Raw genomic sequence first — 24658 nt, forward strand, 5'->3', positions numbered from 1 at the left:
TGATAGGGGGAGTGATATGATATGAGGAGAAAGAGAGAAAGAGCTTTATGTTATATTAACTATGTTTTTCCTTTACTCATAGTTCATGATTATGTTTAGCTGTTTAAACTATGCTTCCTATGATTCATGATAGGGGAGTGATATGATATGGGGAGAAAGAGAGAAAGAGCTTTGTGTTATATTAACTATGTTTTTCCTTTGCTCATAGTTCATGATTATGTTTAGCTGTTTAAACTATGCTTTATTTATGTACCCATGCTTATGTAACTTAGTACTTTTAGTTAATGTTATGCATTTTTTTTAGTACATCACTCTTGTGCCCTTGTTGGATTTTATATCCTTGATGCAATTACCTTGTGTTTTTGTATCGGTTGAGTGTTGGACATGCAAATGATACTTTGCATTGAGCTTATTAGCTTGCATGTCTAGATGTTCATTTCTTGTGTGAATGATCATTGTGATCGCTATTTATAGTGATTGTTCATGTTTGGTCACGCCATGCTTTATTGCTTTAATCTTTATTTCTTGATCGCATTGTGCTTGCTCCGTACGCATTTCAAGATTTCTGCTTACAATGATCATCTTGTGTTGTTTTTTTCAGGAAATACTTATTCATCTGGTTCAAGCGCTTCACAGATTCTAGAGTTAGGTATGAGTGAGTTTTGGCAACTATTCCCAACTCACATATTAAGTCTAGAGTTTGTTTTAGGGTTTTGTCAAGGAATAGCCAAATGGAGAGATTGTAAGGTTGAATTTATTCAATCATTTGTTGGCTTTATTCCGTGCCAAATTTACTTGTAATTTAGCAATTAGAAACCCTGTATTTAGGTGGGAATTATGTAAGGGTAATGTGTGAAAGAGTGTGAAGAAATCCCAAGAGTGTGCAAATCAAGGGAGTCTCGCGACTAGATCTCACAATTGGCAAGTCGCCAGAATGGCACACGTGTGAAGCATGCAAGGAGAGCTGAAGGGTCACCCCAGCTAGAGCACTACAGGACAAAACTTCAAGTCTAACCAGACAATTAGCTCGTGACTCAAACTCACAACTCATTCTAGTCGCAAGCTTAAGTCGCCAGAATGCCCTGTTTGTTAGAAACCTGACTTTTCGCATTCCTCATACACACCACTATAAATACCCTTATACCCACAAAACGTAGAGAGCTTTCAGAGAGAATTTTGAGAGAGAAACCCTAGAGAAAAACAAGATTGACGCATCCACAATCTTCATCCTTTAATTCTCCAAATTCCTCTACTCTCACCCTCTCCATTTACATATCCTTGAGAGATACATTTAGCCAAATCCATATCTTACCATATCCATATCAGTGAAAAGGTATTTTAGTGCTTGGGAAGCAGTTCAAAAGAGACCAATTCATTTGGTTGATACAATGGGCGATTGCGGGATTCAGTAAGCTAGAGAAGACAAGGTTCAACGTAACCCTGTTAGAGTAAGAAGCTTGGAGGGCTTAGGTGCACTGAGTAGATTAGGCTTAGAGGGTCTTTTGCTATTCATGTATCCCAACTTTATTCTCTAGTGGATTATTGACCACTTGGAGGGCGGCGGTGAGGTTTTTCGCCGAGTACTTCGGTTTCCTCTTCGATAACATATCGCCATGTTATCTTTATGTTTGCATCTCTCTTCCCTTACTCTTTACTATTTAATTGCTGCTATGTTTGTGATTAATTATGGCTTAGAGTGTTTTACCAATTTGGGTTTAGCTTATATTCATATTCCGCACATATATTATTTGATTATAAGCTTGTGTTGGTTATTTTAAATTAAGGGGTCTAAACGTTCATTGGTGTTTTACACACTAATTGAACTTTCATTCTAAAACATCTCTTTAAATTTCAAATTTGACATTGATTCCACATTTAGTTCATCCACTAAAACTATATCATTTGCAAAAGCATAAATCAAAGGATTTCACATTGAATTGATTTGGTGAACTCCTATAACCAACACAGAGAGCTATGGATTTAATATTTATCCTTGTTGCAAACCTATAAGGATAGGAAACTTACTTGTGATGTCTTTCTTTGTTCTCTTTCTAGGTACAACTTTGTCATATATATCCTTAGTCAACTTAATATACATAAAAGTAACTTTGTTTTTCCCTTAAGAATCACCACATAAGCTCTTTAAATAACCTACCATATGATTTCTCTAGGTCAATAAAACCTATATGGGGATCTTTACTGACTTCTTTATATCTTTCCTTTAGATGTTTATGTAAGAAAATAGTAGGCATAAAACCAAATTGATTCTCTGATATTGTTGTTTCGTGACTTAATCTATATTCAATCACACTCTCCCAAATTTTTTGCAACCACTAAAAGAAAAGCACTACTCACATCTGTATTATGCCCCAAAAGGGCTAGTGTAGTCACAATTGAGACTCATGATAGATTTCATAAAACCCTTAACCCAGTATACACCTTATATGGGACTCAACACACTTTGCTATTTGAAGTGGGTAACAATATGGATGACGAATCCATTTTAATAAAACTTGATGACTCTAGATCAGTGGGGCTATGGTGGACGGATCCAGAGTGCACGGACATAAGGTGGATGGGTCCAGAAGGCCACGTGGCATCCACCTGGTTTAAGTAGTTTCCAAGGAATCCTAAATGGAAACACCTTGCGTCTCACGGTTAACCCTAGCTTATACAGTCTCAACATGAATGGAATTCTAACGTAAGTAGGATTCCAGAATATATGCTCATTAATGATGATCTTCCCTATAAGGAAACGCCTTCATACGTAAGAAACGAAAGTCGATTCTACACTACAGTAAAAACCCAGAGACCCTCAGAAAACAAGATAAGCATAATTCTCCCCAACTGTGGCACACTTGAGTTATTGGAGATTCTTCTATCACTAACTTAACCTTCAAAGGCCAATGAGAAAATGACCTGTATAAGGACGAAGGCAAGTTCGACGGAGGATAAGCTGAACAAGCTGATGGCCTGGAAGACGGTCCAAGAGAAGAAGCTTAAATTGTCAGAGGAAGTTAGGGATGATCTAGAGAAGCAGACAGAGCAGTTGAAGCTTATCTTGGCAGACAAAGAGAAGGAAATCCATGATGACAAAGACTAACTCTAGCAAGCGAAGGAAGAGGCGATACTTGAGTACCGTGACTTTGACACCCTTCTAGCAGAGCTTGGGAGCTCCTTCGCTGAAGGATTCAACAACGTTTCTAATGTCACCATCAATGCCTAGAATCAAACCTCAATTCAGCCCATCATCTCCGAGAGTACGAATGAACTTTTTACTGATGATGCCTCTATCAATGACCTTTATGGTGACGGAGGAAATGTTGTTGAAAGTCAAGCCAATGCATACTTTGAGTCCTCAGGGAGGAGGACGAGTAGCTTTTCTATGACGGAAGGGCCCTTCATCAAACCCTCTTTTCCCAGGCTAAGAGGAGTGACCGTATTCATGGTTTCAGCCTTTAACCCCACGACGAGTTCATTGACGGTCTTGGGCTTTTTAGGTTAATGGTCAGACTTCTCTGGCTACTCCTTTTGGTGGACGGGTGGGCTGAACCCATCCCTTTAGAGGACTGGCCGCCCTGTTGTTTCTGCAAGGCAGCTTGCTGCTTAACTTACACTCTCCTCCTGGCAACATCCATTTCTACATAAAGAGGACGGATGTTAGGATATTAATAATATTAAAATCAAAAACAATGAAACCAAAGCGTGGACGATGGACTTACGTTGATGAACTTGAGCGTCATAGCAACGGGCGGCTGTAGTTGGCTTTGGACCGTCACAATACTAGTGAAAAGTATCTAAGGTGACCAACTTGGCCCACGTCCTCTCTTCTAGCTTGGATTTGCTAAAAAATTTCACCAAAAAACTCCACTGCTCAAGTAAGACTTATGGACGGGCTCGAACTGTAAAAGAACACGGTTAGTGACATGTTAATCAAGAAACTAAACTGAATATAGACGGATGCATACCAGACGGAGGCATTATGCCCCATGTTGTGTCAACGAGCATATGTTTAGTGTCACCAAGACGACACATCCATTCATCACCTTCCATGAAAAAATACCGACTCTTCCAGTTTTTGTTGGAGTCAAGGGTCTCACACACAAGCCTCAACAACGGGCTTCTAGGCACAAAGCTACACATGCCCTTTGACTGGGCAATCTCATCTGGACAGTAACAGTGGAAGAATTCCTCCACTGTCAACATCCTGGCTCCATTGGACATAGCCCCGTATAAGACCTCTACACTGAGAAAGGCCCTCTAGGCGTTAGGGGAAATCTTGGTGACGACCAATCCTAGGTATTGGAGGAGGCGACGAGCTTAGGGGGAGTTTGAGCCCTGCCTTCAGTATCTGCTCATAAACCCCGACACCTTCAACACCCCTATAATAGCATTTCTCTGACTTGTAGGGTAGATGGAAAGGTATGTTGTCGGGTATTTGGTACTTAGACCTAAGTGATTTAGAATGAGATTCTTTGATTGAGGAGTTAAAATCATTAACCGTCCACAAAGGTAGCATGATGAATTCCCTGAGTCCATTAGGACCAATGATGGATTTGATTGAGGGCTCAGCACTGTCTAGGCCATCACTAGAAACACCCTTTGACCTATCCATCTCCAAACCCTCATCTCTTAAGGAAGGAGAAGTGGTGGACAAACTCCTCTCTTCACTTGAAATGTCAAGGTCTTTTTGACCTAACGGGAACACTCCATCATAGCTCTCCCTTTCGCGAGCAAATGATTGATTACTCAACGCACTAAACATCTGTCAACTACACGTGACGATAAACCCTAAGACACTAACGAATCTAAAATAGATGATGACAGTATGAAGTCTAAAAAATAATAAGAAATTTGAACGGACGGAGAGGGGTACTTACCAGTTAGAGATGAGCAGCAAAAAGGTATAGAAGACGGATGCACCAGGTGTACAGTATGTTTGGCAAGAGTGACGGTAGCGCTCTGATCATAAAATTTCTGAGGAAAGTGGAAAATGAGTGAGGAGGAGGCAAGTTTATATAAAGGGAACAGCACGAAAGACGAAGGGACACTTCGTTCCAAGTGATTGACCACTAAGTAGATGTCGCGTGTCCTTACGACATTAATGACCCTAAGCCAGCCTGTCAGGCTAGGTATGCTTCTTAGGGAACATATTGAACCGTCACTCCATAGGACCATCCACTCAGAGATCACGTACCTATAGAGTGAGGGGGCAACTGAAGTGGGTAACAATAAGGATGATGGATCCATTTTAATAAAACCTGACGGCTCTAGATCGGTGGGGCTATGGTGGACAGATCCAGAGTGCACAGTCACAAGGTGGAGAGGTCGAGAAGGCCACGTGGCATCCACCTGGTTTAAGTAGTTTCCAAGGAATCCTAAATGGAAACAACTTACGTCTCACAGTTAACCCTAGCTTATAGAGTCTCAACATAATGGAATTCTAACGTAAGGACGATTCCAAAATATATGCTCATTAATGATGATATTCCCTATAAGGAAACTCCTTCCTACGCAAGAAACGGAGGTCGATTCTATACTACTATAAAAACCCCAAAGACCCTCAAAAAACAAGGTACGCATAATTCTCCCCAACTCTGGCACTCTAGTGTTGTGAAAAGTTCTCTAACCTAACCTTCGAAGGGTCTTTGGCCGATACCACACCGATACTCTCCTAGGGTTTTCTTTGCTATTGTTTTGCAGGCTTTGTATCGAGCACGCGAGTATCGTGTAGCTTACTGACGATTTTCAGCTTCATCACTATTCAATATCAACCTAGGGCATCACAAGATCCTCCACGTAAATCCATAATGTTCTCGTCCAAGCCCACTTTGTGGGGGCAATGTCTCTGAGCTCAACAAGAGGTTACCAAGTTGGCTTTAATATTATTTGTAACCACCTGGAAAAAAAAGTGCTAGCCCCGTCTGCTCTATATCCCAAAAAGACTAGTCTAGTCACTATTGCTCTAATACAATGTTAAATTACCTATTAGAAAATGGTAAATTTAATCATTTAGCCACATAATTTTAACACTCTCCCTCATATGTGAGCTTAAATGTCTACAACAAAATGTATTTTCAATGATGAAAGTTTTCGTCACTAAATGTCCAATACGGGGGATTTTGAATGAGAGGTAGAGTGGAGAAAACAATGATCAAACTTAGGACCTCCTAAGTTGATACCATTAAATTATTAATTCTCCCAAAAGTTTAAGCTATTAGGAGATGGTGGATTTAATAATTAAACTTCATAATTCTAACAATAATTAAATATTTCTAATAATTGAATGAATGATGATTTTATGTGTGGCATGGAAGGTGTGAAATGAGTATAAAGTATGTTCCTACCAAATAGTGCCTGATCAAGGCTTCCGTTTTCAAGATATTCATAAACAAGAAGGCGCCTTTCTCCCTCAATGCAGCATCCGTATAGTTTTACAAGGTTGCAATGTTGCACAGCAGATATGGTAGAAATTTCAGTTACAAATTGTCTCTTCCCTTGGTGAGATGCCACTGATAATTGCTTCACAGCTACAATCCTCCCATCAGATAGTGTGCCCTGTGAAGTAAAAATCAGTGACACGAAAAGTGAAATTCAGGGTTTTTTTTTGGTTCAAAAATGGGAATGTTGGTATGTTCCTTGAACATTGCACTACTCATTTATTCTTTTAAGCAACTCCGATAAATAGCATGACAAAACTTTATTACTGACTGTAGCTAAAATGTTAAAGATAGCCAATTACATACAATTCTTAAGAAAAAGGTCATTTTCAGTACACAAAGCTCCCACTTTTTTTTAAGCCTTTGTAAACATAAATATATATTTTTTTAAAAGAAATTACTTTCTTAAAAGAATATTTTAGTTGCGTTTAGTATCATTTAGGTGAAGATTTTGCTGACTTAGTTTTGTCATCAAACGTAATGTCAAGTGTCTATCCAACATTACATACAATAATGTACTTTACCTTAAAAACAGGTCCAAATCCTCCCTCCCCTAACTTTTTTGAAGGGTTGAAGTCTTCAGTCGCACTTCTCAGCTCAGCATAACTGAAAGTGCTTGGTCGGAGGACTATTCCAAGAAGCTCTGCAGGTTCAAGCAAGAGAGGATCTAGTTAACTGATTTAAACTCTTCATTATTGTCAGAGTTATACATTTTGAAGAATTTGATTTTTCTTTTGACCGGGGGGGGGGGGGGGGGGGGGGGGGGGGGGGGGGATTTTTTTTTTTTTTTTTTTTTTTTTTTTTTTTTTTTCAGGCGTGAGAGGGAGCAAAGCGGAACTGTGCGCTACTGTGCGGATACGGTTCACATGAACAGTAGCCGCATTTGTTGACTTCTGTCCATAAACAGTGCATTTGTGCACTGTTCACGGACCCACAAATTTCATTTTTTATCAACTTTTTCATTAAAAATGGGTCCCACGGTACTATTTACACATTTAAAAATTATTTTGCTAAAGTGTTTTCAGTTTTCAGTTTTCAGTTTTCAGTTTCAGCAACAATAAGTTCAATCCAAACGGACCCTTAGTATCATTTAGGGGAAGATTTTGCTGACTTAGTTTTGTCATCAAACGTAATGTCAAGTGTCTATCCAACATTACATACAATAATGTACTTTACCTTGAAAACAGGTCCAAATCCTCCCTCCCCTAACTTTTTTGAAGGATTGAAGTCTTCAGTCGCACTTCTCAGCTCAGCATAACTGAAAGTGCTTGGTCGGAGGACTATTCCAAGAAGCTCTGCAGGTTCAAGCAAGAGACGATCTAGTTAACTGATTTAAACTCTTCATTATTGTCGGAGTTATATATTTTGAAGAATTTGATTTTTCTTTTGAGGTGGTAACATAGGATTTCAATTTAATGATATTAATTATGTAGAAAATTCCAGCTAGACCCTCATTCCCTTTCATGAAAAGGATCCATATCATTATCCAAGCAATAATAGTACTGATACTTTTCTAACAACTACTCTAGGATTTAGCCTTTTCAAATATCAGAGAGTAACTTGAATTTTAAACAAAAGTGAATGGTACAGAGTCCATTAGTGTTTATTTCTTAGGCTGTATTTCACCAGTACCTCCACTACTGCTGTTATGTTCTTACCGTCCTCATTATTGTGCTGTGGTTTTCTCTTCATGTAGAAAACTGCAAATATGAAAATCAAGCTCACGACTCCAACAGGGACTGCAATTCCTACAATCAAACCCAACCTGCTTTTCTTTCCTCGATTGCTTAGTGGAATCCCAGTAACATTAGATACAAAATCTGAGGTAGTATTTATTATTAGTAATAAGCTGAAAATAATCATATCAAAAACATCACAAATCAATTCATAAATCATATCATATACATTACCTGAAACAACATGAATGGCTGAAATTAGTGGCCCATAATAACCTTGTATAGGTACGCAACAAGTGCCCTTACCAGCCCAAAATAGATGAATTTCAAGATAATTCTCTGACACATTAGCCCTAAAAATCTTCGGGAGTGCTCTCTCAACGCCACCTGCCTCCTTTGATATGTCAAAGTCCTTCAATTCTAGACTACCCTAGAAAACAAATTATATGATAATTTTATATTTCTTATTGAATGAATTAAATTCCATTTTGAAATTAAAAAGAATTTGTATTATAGAAACTCTACACGAGGAGGTAATGATCTTTATTCAAGAATGGAATATATTTTTCTCTAAAGCAATCTATAGTCACCTGAATGTAGATATCGAATACACGCCTCCCTTGACTCTTCCAAGTTTGAGAGCTTCGATAATCAAAACCAGTTTCCGCAAAAAACAAGCTGACATTATAAAGACCATTATCAAGACCTAGGCCATAATATCTAAGTGATTCTGGGGACATCCTTGAAGTTTGGTAAAGTTCTGGGATGTTAGTTGCAATGACTTGTGATTCTGTGTGTTGAACATAACTTTGATCAGTTCTCTCTGCAAACAACCCCACATTGCTGACTGCCCATTTTTCTGTATTAGTTACATAATACCATGCTGCACCAAAGGATGATGAGTTTTCAGCGTCGTACACTATACCCTCAGCAGGCATCTCTGGGCCACCACACTTGATTGAAAAGTTTGCATCTGTAGAATCATTATGATTGCACTCGTCATGATAGAAAATTAAAACTTCAAAAATAAAAGATGCACACTGAAGCTTTTAGATTATTTAAACTCAACCAATTTCACTTACTGATGTTTTCCCAAAAGAAGCTAATACAAATTTCTGTTCAGAATAAATATATTCAGGTTGATCTTGGCTTGGAACAGTGTGATTATATAAGACCAATTTCACTTACTGATGTTTTCCCAAAAGAAGCTAATACAAATTTCTGTCCAGAATAAATATATTCAGGTTAACTCTGGCTTGGAAGAGTGTCATTATATAAATTACATGCCAATGCAGTATATTTTACCTTTCATTTCCAAGTATAATTGAAATTAATAAAGTAGGCACCATACATTAACCATTCAGGTTATCAGGGTAAAATTAATAGTTGCAGAAAGCAACAACTCTCTCTCTCTCTCTTCTAATACACACAAGCATGTATAAAATAAGAGGGTATTGCTTCTGTCCATCCTAAAGTTGGCTCTATAAAAGATGAAGGCTCAAGTTTGTAAAATTTCTGGCTTTCCAAGTTGTAGCAAAGTTCATGCATACTCTTTTGTCAATAACCATCTGAGTTTTAGATTATTTAATCTCAAAAGGAGTTGTAATGAGTACAGCTCAGAGCTGCCACAAAACCAAATTTCAGTATGACTTTCTTGTTCCTTTTTTGACATCTATAGAATTAACATAAGCTAGCCTGCCTTCTTACTTCAAGTTTCTCATTGCAGAGCAATTTTCCTTAACTTGATATTAAATTAAATCATAAATAACTAAAGGGATAATCTATGGCAAACTACCCTATCAATATTAACAGGGTCTGACCCACTTTCTGCTATAATAATGCCAGGTTTTGTAAAAATTCGTCCATTCAACAGATCAAAGGAAGCTCTTAAAAGGGGAAAGATGAATTAGATTATTCTTTCCTTTTTCAAAAAAATGAACATAATTTTTTAGCTTATACATGAAATACCATTTATTGTTCAAATATTTTTGTCTACACAATACTCAAGAAAATTGGAAGATATCTAATTTTTTATGGTTGTAGATTAATTTGATACAGTTTGATTTGAATCTATATATGATCCCACCATCCTATGGGAAAATACCGGGGCCCATCAATCATGATAGGTTGTGCCTTGCAATATCCCATAACAAAGTATAAGAAAGAAATAACTTACAAAGTGGAGAATTCCTATTGCATGGGAAATTTCTCTGGAGGCAATTCAGTCCTGGCATAACACTGCAAACACAGGGAATGACTACTGCTTATTTAAATTAACAAATTTCGTGAAAGAATTCATTCAACTAAAGATCTGAAATGGTAATCACTTTCTTTCTCATGCCTACTTTTGGACTTTGTTAAAAGAGGGTGAGAGGAGGAACCACAGCTCACCTTATGTTTGATTTGTCAAATACGAAGTTGTTTGCCACCAAATTCCTACATAATTTCATCACTATCAACTGATACTTATTACTAGAGATGATATATAGGATAAGAAATTAAAACATTGGTACAGCAGATATTTACAAATGAGCACTGGCTCCTGAAGTCACCCTTCTTCAAAAATCAGTAGTTAACACCCACTGAGGTATAGTGAAGAGCATTGTTAGGGTTCTCATAAAATAAGGGAAAACGGTTAACCAAGTAATAGAAGAGGCATAAAGATTTATTAGCGTTTGACATGACCTTAAAATAAAAAATAAAAAGAAAAGAATTATGCAGGATGGGCTATACCTAATATAGTTTCCACCATCTTTGTCAACCTAGTTAACATGATGTTTATTTTTTCTTTTCTTTTCTTAGTTTTAAAATGGACATTAGAAATTTTCTTTTGAGGTAGCTAATCATCATTTCCAGAAGCTCTAGTATAGATAGACACCCATAGAATGAAAGAAATCAAGTTCAAGTTTCTAACCAGTATTTATTAATATTCTTTAAATTACCATGGCTGGAATAAATTAATTTGATACTTCAATTACATTCATGTGGCATATACTAAAATAAATAAGTTAGGCTTATGTCAATAGCACCCGGTGTTCATACCTAGGTGTTAAATTCAGAAAAAGATATGAAAGAAAAGAGTACTATCACTTGAGATACATACAGTTGTAAGTTTGAGGATGCAGTTACCCATGAGGGAAATCCTCCAGACAGTTGATTGTAGGAAAAATCTCTGCATGCAGAAGAATGTGAAAAGTATTGAGCAGACACATAATGCACCCCCACCAAAAAAAAAACCGAATAAGAAATCTACAAAGCAACTAGACTGTTTTATCAATTGGTCACATGCCAAATGCAAAATGTTCAGATTTGAACACTTTATTGCAAGAAATTTAGAAGATACCGTACAAAGTAAAAAGGTTTCTTCTTCTACTTCTCTTTTTTGCCCCTTGATCAATTTAATATAAGAATTATGCAAACTTGAAATGATAATAATAGCAATTAATTAATATTTTTAGGTATATTTTACATATTTTATTTGTAGTTAGGCAATAAAAATAAAGAAAGAAAAGAAAGTAGAATACTAGAATATGACAATACTATTATTTAAGCAAATAAAAAGGGGGAGTTTCTCCATTTTATAGGGACAGGAAACTTTCTCCATTGTTAGGGTTATACTAGCCGCGAACCCGCGCGTTGCGCGTGATAATTATTTTTATGGTGATTTTATTAAAAAAAAAATTTACAATTTAAACTAATCTAATAATGAGTAATGTATTTCGTAATTATATTTTTATTTATTATAAGAACAATCATAAATGTAATATATGATCAATCCAAAACACCAAAAAAACATAAACTAAAAAAAATTAATAAAACTTAACAATGATTAATTCAACCAATATTATGATAAAATTTTGTTTTTGATAATCTATTAAGGTTATTTTCTTTGTAGAAATTATAATTTCGGCCCCTCAAAACATATTATCAAATAAACAATTATTAGCAAAATCTAAGAATTAAATTTCTATACATGCATTGTAATAAAATAATAATAATTAAAATAAAATTGCAAAAGTTAAAATTTGTCACCTATCCGATTATTTTTGTTTGGCTAACCTTTGCTTTTCTTTCGTTTGGCTAACCTTTACTTTTCTTTAAATAAATGGCATTATAAAGTACTTCTAGTATAACTATTAAGANGAGAGAGAGAGAGAGAGAGAGAGAGAGGGAACCTTTTTTTTGTGAGTGAAAACTATGCATAGAATAGAAGAGATAGTGACAAATTTATAGTAAGAATGTGTGAATAAGAAGAGACAAAAATAAAGGAAGATGAAGGGAAAGAGGAAGAATGATATTAATGTAGAGGGTAGTGGGGAGATGAAAAGGTAAATGAGGGAAAAAGATTGAAGAAGTAGTGGAGAGATGAAATGGTAAGGGAGAGAGAAAGGTTGAAGAAGTGTAAATAAGTAGTAGAAGTAAATAAATAAATAGTGGATTGCATTTATAGGGTTGAAAATTTAAAAATTATTTTAAAATTGTAGGAAAATTATATTTTAAAAAAGAAAAGAAAAAAAATGACGTGGCAGCTGATGTGGCGCAACGTGAGAACAGCAGTATTAAACGCTACGCTTCAGCTTTTAGTAATATATAGATTCGCTCAAGTCCATGTGTGGGCTTAGGCTCATTGTACTATTTCTAGAGTAATTTTTCTACTAGTCCTTAAGGTTAGCAGTTGTATGGATTGTAAAGTTGTAATTTACAATTATGTGTTTTGTTAGCTTTAATTATGTGCCAAATTTGATTGTAATTCTATTCAATCTTTTGTACCCTGTATTTAATGTGAGATTTCATTGTAAGGATCGTGTGTGAGAAAAAGTGTGTGAAGACTCAAGGCAAATTGAAGACTGAAGTGTTTTTGCGGGTAGCTTGCGAGTATGCATCCCGCAAAGTGATGCATGTGCTCTGCACATGACTGGAATGTGAAGAGTCAGGATAGGATGGAGACAACTGGTTTTCACGAGAGTCTCGCAGGTAAGGCCTTCCCGTGAGACACTCTTGAAACATTCTGTTTTGCCAAATTGTCATTTCTGATACACACTATCTATACCCACACTATATATATACCTACATTACCCACAGATGTTGAGGAGTGCTTCTAAGAGAAAACCTTAGCCACAAACCTTGAGAGTTAGAGATTGTTATATCTACAATTTTCTACACAATTGCTTGTGGATTTTCCTCAACGCCTACCTCTCCATTTCCATACCATTGAGAGGTTGATAGCCTAAACACTTACCACACCTTTTTAGAGTGTCAAGTAAAGTTTTGGTGCTGCTGGATAGCATTGGAAGAAGACAGGCTTTGGCGGATGCAATTAGGCGTTTTGTGGGATTTGGAGAGTTAGACAATACATGGTTCTGAGAAGTCTTGTTGGAGTAGAAGCTTGAAGAGCTTAGGTGCATTGGGTAGATTAGGCTTGGAAGGTTTCTTGCTAACTCATGTATCCCAACTGATTGTCTAGTGGATTGATTACTGCTTGGAGGGCGGCAGAAAGGTTTTTCACTAAGTTCTTCGGTTTCCTCTTCAATAACACATCGGCGTGTTATCTTGTGTTTGCATTCTTCTTCCCTACTCTTTTACTTTTCATTTTACTGTTGTGTTATAATGATTATGGGTTAGAATACCTTATTTGCTTATCCGCTCGCATTTACTCTATTTCGCACTTAGTATTAAGTTAAAGTAAAATTAATCAAGCCGTAACTTTAATTTTGGAGTCTAAATAGCTCTTGTGTTTTCACACATTTTTGAACTTTCATGGATCCTAACTTGTGAAGGAAGAATTGGAGTAATTCAAGGTAGTTGTGGACTCCCAAGAGAAGGTAGAGAGAATTTAGAGAGAACTAGCTTATCATCTACATTTATATATATCTAAAAACTGAAGCTTAACATTTACTATTACTACGCTCCCATTGAGCTACATTAGTTCCATGTCATTATCTTAATTCTTTCCAATTTTTATATAATTGTTTTTAACATTTATTTTTTTAATATTTACACTCTCCAACTTTTCTTACTCCCTTACTTTTTCATCTCCCTACTACCTCTCCAACCTTTTTCCCTCCCTTACCTTTTCATCTCCCCACTACCCTCTATATTAATATCATTCTTCCTCTTTCCCTTCATCTTCTTTTATTTTAATCTCTTTTTATTCACACCATCTTAATATAAATTTGTCCATATCTCTTCCATTTTATACATTTTTTCCCTCAAAAAAAAAAAAAAAAGGTTCTCTCTCTCTTCTCTCTCTCTCTCTCTCTCTCTCTCACAATATTTTGGTGGATTTTTTTATTTTTCTTGCATCTCTTCTTTAGGTTGATTTTTTATATTCTTTAAAACTCTACTTTGGGTTAATGTGATTTAGTTTTTTTTTTTAAATTGTTTTTTTTTCCCTCTTTAATTGTTAAATGTTATCCTATTGCATTATAAAGAATTAAACATAACATAAAAAAAATATATATATATATATATATATGATTCTATTACATAGTATGATTTGGATAATTTGGTATTTATTCTATTACAAAACATAATTTTTTATAGTGCTCAATTTAGATGTTAAACTATGAGACTTTACTAATTTTTGTTTATTTTTAAATTCTTTATAGCGGACAAAGTACTCTTAATAGTTGTATTAGAAGTACTCTATAATGTCATTTATTTAGAAAAAAGCAAAGGTTTTGCTTAGCGAAATGAAAATAATCAAATGGGTGACAAATTTTATTTTAATTATTATTATTATTTTATAACAATGCATATATAGAAATTTAATTCTTAGATTTTGCTAATAATTGTTTATTAGATAATATGTTTTGGGTGGACGAAATTACAATTTTTGCAAAGAAAATAACCTTAACAAATTATCAACAACAAAGTGTTTTCCTAATTGGTCTAATTGATCATTGTTAAGTTTTATTAATCTTTTTAGTTATGCTTTTCAGTGTTTTTGATTGTAGGTAGAAAAAATAAGGTTTGAGAAAGTTTGTTTAAAACTAAAAAAATAATTTCAAAATTTTATATTCTTTTTAATGATTCACAAAAAGTTATAAATAAATTTTATTAAAATTGAATATTTTTGTTAACTTGCCTTATGAATCTCAGAGAAAAATTGTATTGTTCTCATTTTGGAACGACAAAATTTATATTTATGATTTATGATTGTTCCTATATTACATTTATGACTATTCCTATAATAAATAATAATATGATTATGAAATACATTACTTCTTATTAAATTAGTTTAAATTGTAAAAAAAAAATTATTAAAACCACCATAAAAATAATTATCACACGCAACGCGTGAGTTTGCGGTTAGTTCACATAATGCGCAAGTATAAATACATGATTCTATTTATACTCGAGATCTTGATATTTTTTAAGCAAGATTATCTCTAAATAACTTCTAATTAACGAACCAATTGTAACAAAGTGCTCTAACAACTACCTAAATGAAATTCAATCTTTAGCTTCCTACTTGCCTATTTCCCTCACACGTCATGATTCTCACACATAATTCCTACACGTGATGCTACTTTCACACGCTTACACACATAATTTTGGCTGTTGGCTTGCTTGCACACGACATATGGGTTGGGGTTGCGTGGCATGCATAGCACAAGGCCCTTACTAGGTTCCCAAGATATCCCTCCCTTTGAAAAGCACCTTGCCCACAAGGTGAGGGAATTGGAGCTACAAGGTATGGAATAACTCTCATGTAACATAATCTGCATGAGTGCCTTGAGTTGACAAGCACCTCTATAGCAACCTCGTTGCCCAGCTCGATCACTGTTCTTTGTAAGATTTCTTTGAGTTCGGGAGAGAGATCCCCCTCTTTGTTAACTTGAGGATATGTTGACAAAGGAGTGGTGTGTTTTCCCAATTTTGGCCTAAGGTAGATACTTGAAAGACTGGATGGATCTAAAATTCAAAGGAACCCTTTGAAGGATCTAAATGGAACAAAGTATATTGGTGACAGTTTCAAATGGCTTCGAAGTCCCAAATATTTTTGTCTGTAAGGGAGTCTCAAGAAAAACCAATCATCCACTGAGTATTCTTAACTAATTATGTGTTGTCAGCTTGTATTGTCATTCTTTCTTGGGCAGCTACAAGATTGTTTTTGAGGATGGACAAGATCTGCCCCCATGTCTTCAACCATCTATAATTTGCTAGTACTAGGTATGTAGTCTATGAGCCAAGGGGGTGGAATTGGAAACCCATACAAGGCTTCAAAGGGAGTCTTGATGGTGGTATGAAAAATGCTGTTATTCCAAAATTTTGCCCAGGGCAACCAATCTGACTACTTTTTAGGCTTGTAACAAGTATAGGATCAGAAGTAATGCTACTCTACCCAGTTGACCATTTCAATTAGCCATCTTTCAAAGGATGAATATTGTTAGAAGATACCAAATACTCACTCACACACACAATTAGACACAAATTTGCTTAAAATGAAAAAGATACACATATCCAGGAGATTCACTTGAAACATAAAAAATAAAAAAGAATAATGTTAAAGCATATTGAAAAATTAGAAGGGTTAACATTAAATATTTAAGATGACATTATTATAATCTCATTGGAACATAAGAATAATGTTAAATCATACTGAAAGGGAAAACATTAAGAGACTAAGATGACGCATTATTATGTTATGAGAACTTACACATTCAGAAGTCCTTCACTCTTTAGGCTAGGAAGTGTTCCAGAGAGACTATTATTTCCAAGAAACCTAACCATTTTGATAGTGTAAGAGAAAGCACAGGAGAATTAAAAAAGGACTGGGGTGGGGTTGGGGGGTGCAATTATGCATGGATAAAACATAAGTACACGATGATAACAAAAGAGGGCATAGATCAAGATTTTTAAGCAATGGGGACAAAGTGCTCAGCCCTAGCTTAGGTGGTAGAGGGGTAGGTTGGGTGTAGGCCTTAAGTTTGTAACTTTGAATCCTTCTGTTGCAAGAAGAAAGGAAAAACAAGAAGGCAAGGGCATACTTACAAGAATTGGAGAGAACTTATACTGAACAAACCACTTGGTATTTCACCTGTTAGGTTGTTGAAACTCAAATCCCTGAAAAAGTAAGTGATAAATTAAGAGAAATAAATAGAACAGAAAGAAGTCTCAGAAATCAGTCAGAATTTAAGATTTGACTGTCCATTGGAACTTACAGTATTTGTAACATTTTGTATTCTCCAATATCAGATGGAATATTTCCAGTAATCAATGCATTTCTTAGAACTCTATGGGAGAAATAACAATGGATAATTAGTGCATAGGTGAATGAGTTTAGATTGTATATTTGGTAAAAAAAAACAATGTTGGATGGCATATGAGCGAATGGCAGGGTAAGTTAACTTACAGGTTAGTCAAGGACGTCAAATTTATAATAAAGTCAAGGGAGGAGCTCACATTGTATATATCACTGATTCGCCTACATGTATACACAAACATTATGAAACTAGTCTTGTTGAGAGAGATGTAGATTACAATAATTTGAAAAATATACTCACAAACTTTGCAATGAGGTCAAGTTAGAAAAACTGGATGGTATTGGACCTTCAAAAGAGTTTCCTTGAATTCTCCTACAAAAACATTTAACCGGCTTATCAACAGTAGGATTATAGTAGCCATACTTCTCTACTTTGGAAGAATGCATTAAAATCTAGAGACGACTACAACTTATCATCCACGTAAAATACACTTGAAGATGTAACCAGAAACTTTGATGGCTTACAGAGCTGTTAGCTTTGTCCAGTTTCCAATGAAGTCTGGTATCCTTCCAGTGAAAGGACTGTCTGATACCCTCCTGAAACCCAAGCATACCTATTGTAAGCTGTGCCCATGATAAAATCTTCATCTACATGAGTAATATAAATAACTAAAAGTGATGTCCTCTTAACATGATTCGCATGTTTTGAAGGTTGGAAAATGTCGAAGGGATTTCACCACCCAATCCACTACTGTCAACGTAACTGCAAAATTCACAAGCCAATATGATTTAGACATTGCAATTTGACACAATCTTGCATATGATTAAATTGAAGTAAAAGAACGTTAGAACTTACATTTGCTCAAGTTTGACCAAATTACCCAGTTCTGGAGGAAGTGTTCCTGAGAAATTATTTGAAGCCAAAGACCTGCGTGGTATACATCCGGAGAAGTTATATGTCAAAGAAATCATCAAAATTCATATGGTGTATTTTTTTCTCCCAGTAATCAGTTTCAAAACTGATTTCTTTGACTATTTAATTAAATGCAACTTCTGATTAACATTCAAGAGCTTTTTCAATCTAGTAGTAAAAAAGGCCTTCTTTTTATTTATTATGAAATAATGTTTAGACAAAATGAGCCATATAAAAATTTCTAATTTTGATATTATCATATTTTAAGCATCAGTTTTGCAAATCATCAAAACTAGTTAAATAATGTCAAGAACAGAACCAGGTGAAATTTATTTTAAGTTCATGATCCTAGATGACTAATGTCTTAAAATACAAGTTATCACTGCCATTTAAGAGGTTTCTTGACTTCTGTAGTAATGTTAGATAGAATGAGCCTTGTAAAATTTTCATTTTTAAGTTGACATTTATGAAAGCTTTATATTTGTTAAGTTTCCAATGAAATAAGTGAGATAATATCAAAGATAGTCCTAGTTAGATTTCTGTCTATGTACCTTTTGGACATTGAGCCTATTATCATATCAAAAAATTCACAATTATAATCTAGATCACTTGAATATTTATGTAAAACTCTTAACATTTCTAGCAAAACACAATTTGGATAGGAATAATAAAGTGACAACTCAGAAAGGGTAGCTAGTATCCAGGCCCAGAATGCTACCTTTTAAGAATTTTCAGATAAGTCATTGCCAATAACAATAGGTAGTATTTTTTGCACAATGAAACCGTTCCCAAACTCACTTTTACTTTCTATTATATTATTTGCAAGATTTTAAAATGAATCTTCATTCCATGGAATTCAGAGAAGCAATTAACTTCCATCAAAATAAGGCCATGCATTTACAAAACAAAACTTTTGATTGATGCTTTCTTTTCACAGAATAGTTGATGTTTCACTGTAGGGTTCTTTCGTGTCTTACAGCATATTTAGCTCCTTCAGGTCTCCAAGCTCCTTTGGGATGGTCCCAGAGAACATATTGTGGGCAATTGACCTAAAATGTTAAAAAAAACAATAAATCTACGAATCAACAACCAGATATTCTCAGCAACTATACTTTATAATTTACCCACCAGTATTGATCAATTATTTCTATAAATAACATCACATTATATTTATATGGAAGTATCAAAAAGCATAATTAAGAAAATGAAATAATTGTTAAAATGAACAAATAGTAAACAGATTATAACTGGAAAGGACAAAAGAATTTTGGTATGAAAAATGTCCAAGACAGCATACGTTGCTGGCTTAATGTGTAACTGTCTAAGGTAGCAATAGAAGTCCTAAGGCATGATAATTCTTGTTACATGTAAGGTTTCACCTTTTTCAAGCGAGGGTAACAGAGGATTTGAGGAGCCTGGATAACTAATTGAATATCAACGCATGTTAGGCACGCATTATGCAAGTTCCTGTGCTGCTTGCGATGTGGATTTGAGGAGCCTTGATGATTACTTGAATTTTTTGTTGTGAAGATTCATATTATCTGAAATTCATTTGCTGGGGAAACTCTCTCTATAGCCCATTTTCGAAATGCAGAAGGCCTTTGAAAATTAGATATGAACTAATTCTCCTCTTAACAACTATTAAAATAAAATAGAAGGCAAGGTTTAGGCCTTTCATTTCATTCCCTCTCTCCATCCACATGATGGGTACTTGCATTCATCCACGACACAAGCAAAAGTTCTACTGAACCAAAATGATTCATGGTCAGATAGTTTATATTGCACTTAACAAGTTGGGTATGTTTTACATGTTTTTACCGAATATAAATGCAATTTAACAATGTCCTTATGTTACCTTAGTCATTGCAGAAACGTGAACGTACTCTAATAGATGACAAGCATAAAGTCAAATATTTGCTTCAAAGTTTGAACTATATATATGCCTTCTTTCAATACTTACAATAACTGCAATGCAGATAAATTTCCAATAAAGGTTGGCAAGGGGCCTGTGAAGAAATTTCGATCAATCTTCCTACAGATGTAGAACAAAATTATCATCTTTAAATCTGAATCTCTCATTCAAATGAAAATTTTAACAATCTAATAAACAATAAGTTTCTTTTCCCACCTTAAAAAAGACAAATAGAAAAAATGAGTTAACTATCATAAATCAAATGCAGAGAGTGAAGAAATCCATACAAGAAGGTAAGAAATTTTAAAGCCACAAGTTCTTCTGGAATCACTCCAAGTTTGTTCAATTCATACACCCTCCTGGAAAAATATAAGAACAGCTAGCTTGCAATAAGTAAAGAAAATGATATGTATTCAAAAAGATATGTTAAGGTTAGTACGTGATAGACTACAACTTATTCCAAAAGTTTAAATTGATTGAAAAATGGTGAATCTAATCACTTAACTATTATCCTAACAATCCCATCACATGTCAAGAGATTTATGGCTTAGTGACTCTATCGATTCTCTCTCATGAGGAGAGGTTGGGTTCAAATCCCCCCTCTCCCACTTGTTATAAGTCAAAAAATCCCCTTACATATGGGCTCAAAATTGCCTTCAATAAATAGGATCCAACGTGTTGAATAACTTTTAAATTCAAGGTAGAGTGAAACTAGACTCAAATTCAAGAGTATCCATTGTCCCACAAAAGTTTAAACTGGAGGTAAAATGTGAATTAAATCCTTACAATACTAAGGAGGAGGGTTGGGCCTAAGAAGAAATGAGGAATGAAAGTAGGGCACTATGTATCTATTAGGACTTAGGAGACATGTCTCCACTCTCCAATGTTGAGTGAGAATCTCTTGAGGTGTAACATTATTGATGGGCGATGGCACCCAAACATTTTTTCATGGCCTCTCTAAGGGAGTTGAATATATCTCAAGGGGTCAACATGGAGGGTCTATTTGGGATTCACTTATTTTGCTAAAATTGAAATTTTTTTGCTAAAAGTACTACAAATAAAGGTAAAAGTTAGCTGAAATAGTACAATAGAACCCATAAATAGTACCAAAAATGCAGTAAAACCCATAAATAATAATAAAAATAAGTTGAATAATAAAATAAGTTGAGAAAAATAATATTTGCCAAACGAACACAGAAAGATAAAATATACTCTACAACCTACTATCAGAGTTTAAATAAATCTTAATTCTGAACTACCTATACATGTGAATCTCGAATGGATATGGAGTCCATTTCCTTGGTTGTATTAGAGAAAAAAGGCACAAGAAGGTAAGATATTTGGACATAACTTGGGTCCAGTGCACTCTGAACCGATACAATGAAAACACGTGTCCAAACCTTGCCACTTGTTTAGACCCAAGGCTAGAGTGAATATTAGAACTTGAGAATAGATTATGGAAGGAATTTGGTGATAAAATGCAAACTAGTATTTATTCTCTTTTGATGTCCTATTATTTTGAGAGAGAGAGAGAGAGAGAGAGAGAGAGAGAGAGGCATACAATTGTGTAACATGGCAGATGGTACCATTGCTGTAGGTACAGTCGCATTTGATAGATGGGTTATTCATTGGGTCCTCCAAATCAGTATCATTTACGGCACTTCCGCTACATGGGTTTCCACTTATGTTCCACAATGCCACTGCTTGTGCATCCCATTGTTGGAATATTGAGTTCAATGCCCTCACTGTAACACAACCCTCAATATCATCACATCACTATCACATACTCAAATGATATAACCAAAATATAAAGATGTTCCAGATTCCAAAATACGCTTTCATATAAAACAAAATTCAACTTCAAAATTTCTTGCAAAAGGACCTAACCAAATCTAGTATATAATATATAGCCAAGGCCCAAGATCTTTTCTCTTAGATTTTTGGGGATTAGATTGTTATGTAGCCCAAGGCCCAAATCTCATATATAACTATAGATGGCTAAGGCCCAGTACACTTTTTTTTTTCTATGTAGCCCAAGATCTATTTGGATAATCCTAAAGGCTAAAGCACGTTAAACATTTCACCAAAACAATAGTTTTAAAAGTCTCCTATCAAGTGATAGTGCACTATTAACGAGTAATGACATCCATCCCTTAAGTTATGTCGTGATTTCCTTCCCCTCTCCTACTATTTATCTATCACCAATACAAATAAAATAAATAAATAAATGAAGCAATCTCTCTATTCTTTGTAAATTGTTTACTGAAATCTAATTAAGACTTTGTTTTTTGGACAAAATCTAATTAAGACTTGACACAAGGAGAATATAGATTTGTGTGTGAAAATAGATGTGTCTAGGGTTAAATTTTCTCTCTGGAGTTATAAATATTATTCTATTATCTTTTTTAGTTGGTTCTATTTGATTTATGACTGTGTTTATTCTATATTCATCATATCTTTCATTTTTTTTATTTATTTGGTCAAGGAATAAGTTGCCCAATTCATAGATTAAATTTTAACGGGCAATTAGTGAATCATTTGGTTATGAATTATCGATTTTCTTTTTTTTTCCTTTTGAGTTTCACTCAATTCATACATTTATAGATTTATTTGTTAGAGTTCTTTTCTTCTTTTTTTTTTTTTATAGAAATATAATTATTTTGATGACCCTTTTTTTGTTTCCTTTGCTACATTTAGGGAAAAAAAAAATCATTTTAACTAATAATTCTTAACTATCAAAATGTTAAAGGAAGTTACTTTATTATTAATTAAAAACAAGGAAATCAATTTTGTACCGAAAGCCGTTTCAGTTTAGCTAATAGAACGATATATTTCGATACTGATTAATACTGATGTATTATTTTGGAGTTACCACTATATATATATATATATACATAGTATTTTAAATCCTATGTCTTTGAGTATATTAGGCTCAATTCATCATTAATTTTATCATTTTATAATAGCCCAGTCCATTACATATAAATCTAAATGGTCTAATCATTATATTTAAAAAAATAATAATAAAACTTAAAACAAGTGTAAAAAGCATATTTCTCCACGAAAAAAAAAAAAGTGCAGAAGGTATAGACTCTACCTAACCCACGTGAATTCTGAATTGAATTCCATGCCTGACATTAGTTCTCACTTTTACCAAAGCCGCATGTTACTTCAAAAAAATAATAAACACAACTTCACAGCCACACGATTTAAAAATGCATTGAGAAGCTATAAACGACTGGTACGAGAAGTCTGTGTTGGGCGAAGAAGAGAAGACAAACCAGTAAGAACAAGAGATGCAGATTAACAGAACGAGGACATGATGCAGTGGCGGGCTTCGCCAGAACTTCGTCATTGTATCAGTGTCACGGATCTATGGGTTTCTACCGGAAAAAATCAATTTCAAAGAGGTAATTTTCTTCTGAAATCAATATTTCGGCCGAAATGATCGGAACTTTCCGAAATAGCCGAAATAACCCGAAACAGCCCGGTATAAAAAGCGGTACGAAACAGGGGTCACCTGTACCGGTTTTCCCGCCGGAAAGAGAAATTTCGGCCGTACCGGCCGGTATGGTTCAAAACTGACTTCTTTGACTAAAAATGAAAGCTACTTAATTTATAATATTTGGATGGTTCCAAACTGACTCCTTTGACTAAAAATAAAAGCTACTTAATTTATAATATTTGGATAAGTACAAGCTACTTTAAAGTCTTAACTACGAAATTAACAATAATGAAGTTTGACTAAACACGCCGCCCTTGATAAAAATTGCATTATGTAGTATAGTAGTACCTTTTTTCATTTTTTGGTCATGTGTTGTCACAAATGTCAATGCCATGCTTCAAAAGTTTTGACTGTCGTGCTCAAATAATTCCAAAGTGATTCGAGAAAGGAAGCCTTGTCAATGCATAGGCGTTGGTGGTGATGAAACAGAATAATTTACTTGGAATTTTGTTCAAAATGCTTAATGAGATTTTTCAAATCAACATTCACTTTTTGAACGTAGAATGAATTGTTTAACCGGGAAGAAAATAAATAAATAAATAAATAAACATCTATGAAATGAGGTTTCATATTTTAATTTTTCAATAGCTAGGCATTTCAATCTCGAAACAATTAAGCATTGTCTGTAGGGCATAATTCTTCAGTTAATTAGTATGGTTTTTCTAGTGACTAAAAATAAGAAAAGTGGTCGTTTATATCCTTATGATTTCATACACTTTGTCCTCAAAAAGTTATAATAAACTTCATTCAATTTAAATTAAATTAATAAAGTCATAACATATAAATTGATACATTTTGCACGGAGGTTCTGAGAAAAGAAAAAAGTTGATGCAATTAAAGTAACAAATAATTGACGATGTGATATCAGGTTCGCACGAAAATATATCAATCAAATTAAAAGTTAAAACTATCAATCTCTAGCACATCTCATGAAGATGCCACGTTTCTTGGTTAAGATACATATATGAAGTAAAATAAAATAAAGATTAAGAAAATATAATGTA

At 34.6% G+C, this 24658-nt stretch overlaps 1 protein-coding gene across 5 annotated transcripts in view; it reads right to left on the bottom strand.

The window, feature by feature from the left end:
• The window catches only part of LOC112024410 (probable LRR receptor-like serine/threonine-protein kinase At1g56130), a 75143-nt gene that overhangs the window by 49952 nt on the left and 533 nt on the right, over positions 1-24658 (bottom strand). For 2 of the 5 annotated variants that reach the window (XM_065768363.1, XM_065768359.1), the window contains exons 2-21: positions 21711-21894; positions 20437-20508; positions 20198-20269; positions 19215-19286; positions 18181-18252; positions 18016-18087; positions 17850-17921; positions 17626-17697; positions 17475-17546; positions 17284-17355; positions 17114-17185; positions 16779-16844; positions 11220-11288; positions 10508-10552; positions 10293-10354; positions 8707-9089; positions 8351-8546; positions 8099-8260; positions 7617-7735; positions 6348-6558 (exon numbers count right to left, since the gene is read on the bottom strand). In XM_065768363.1, the coding sequence (XP_065624435.1) occupies positions 6348-6558; positions 7617-7735; positions 8099-8260; positions 8351-8546; positions 8707-9089; positions 10293-10354; positions 10508-10552; positions 11220-11288; positions 16779-16844; positions 17114-17185; positions 17284-17355; positions 17475-17546; positions 17626-17697; positions 17850-17921; positions 18016-18087; positions 18181-18252; positions 19215-19286; positions 20198-20269; positions 20437-20508; positions 21711-21894 (2217 nt within the window). The remainder of the gene's footprint in view (positions 1-6347; positions 6559-7616; positions 7736-8098; positions 8261-8350; positions 8547-8706; positions 9090-10292; positions 10355-10507; positions 10553-11219; positions 11289-16778; positions 16845-17113; positions 17186-17283; positions 17356-17474; positions 17547-17625; positions 17698-17849; positions 17922-18015; positions 18088-18180; positions 18253-19214; positions 19287-20197; positions 20270-20436; positions 20509-21710; positions 21895-24658) is intronic. The other 3 variants (XM_065768361.1, XM_065768360.1, XM_065768362.1) reach the window with 3 other exon arrangements.

This window comes from Quercus suber, unplaced genomic scaffold, assembly GCF_002906115.3.
Source record: "Quercus suber isolate HL8 unplaced genomic scaffold, Cork oak 2.0 scaffold_925, whole genome shotgun sequence".
NCBI classification, from domain to species: domain Eukaryota; kingdom Viridiplantae; phylum Streptophyta; class Magnoliopsida; order Fagales; family Fagaceae; genus Quercus; species Quercus suber.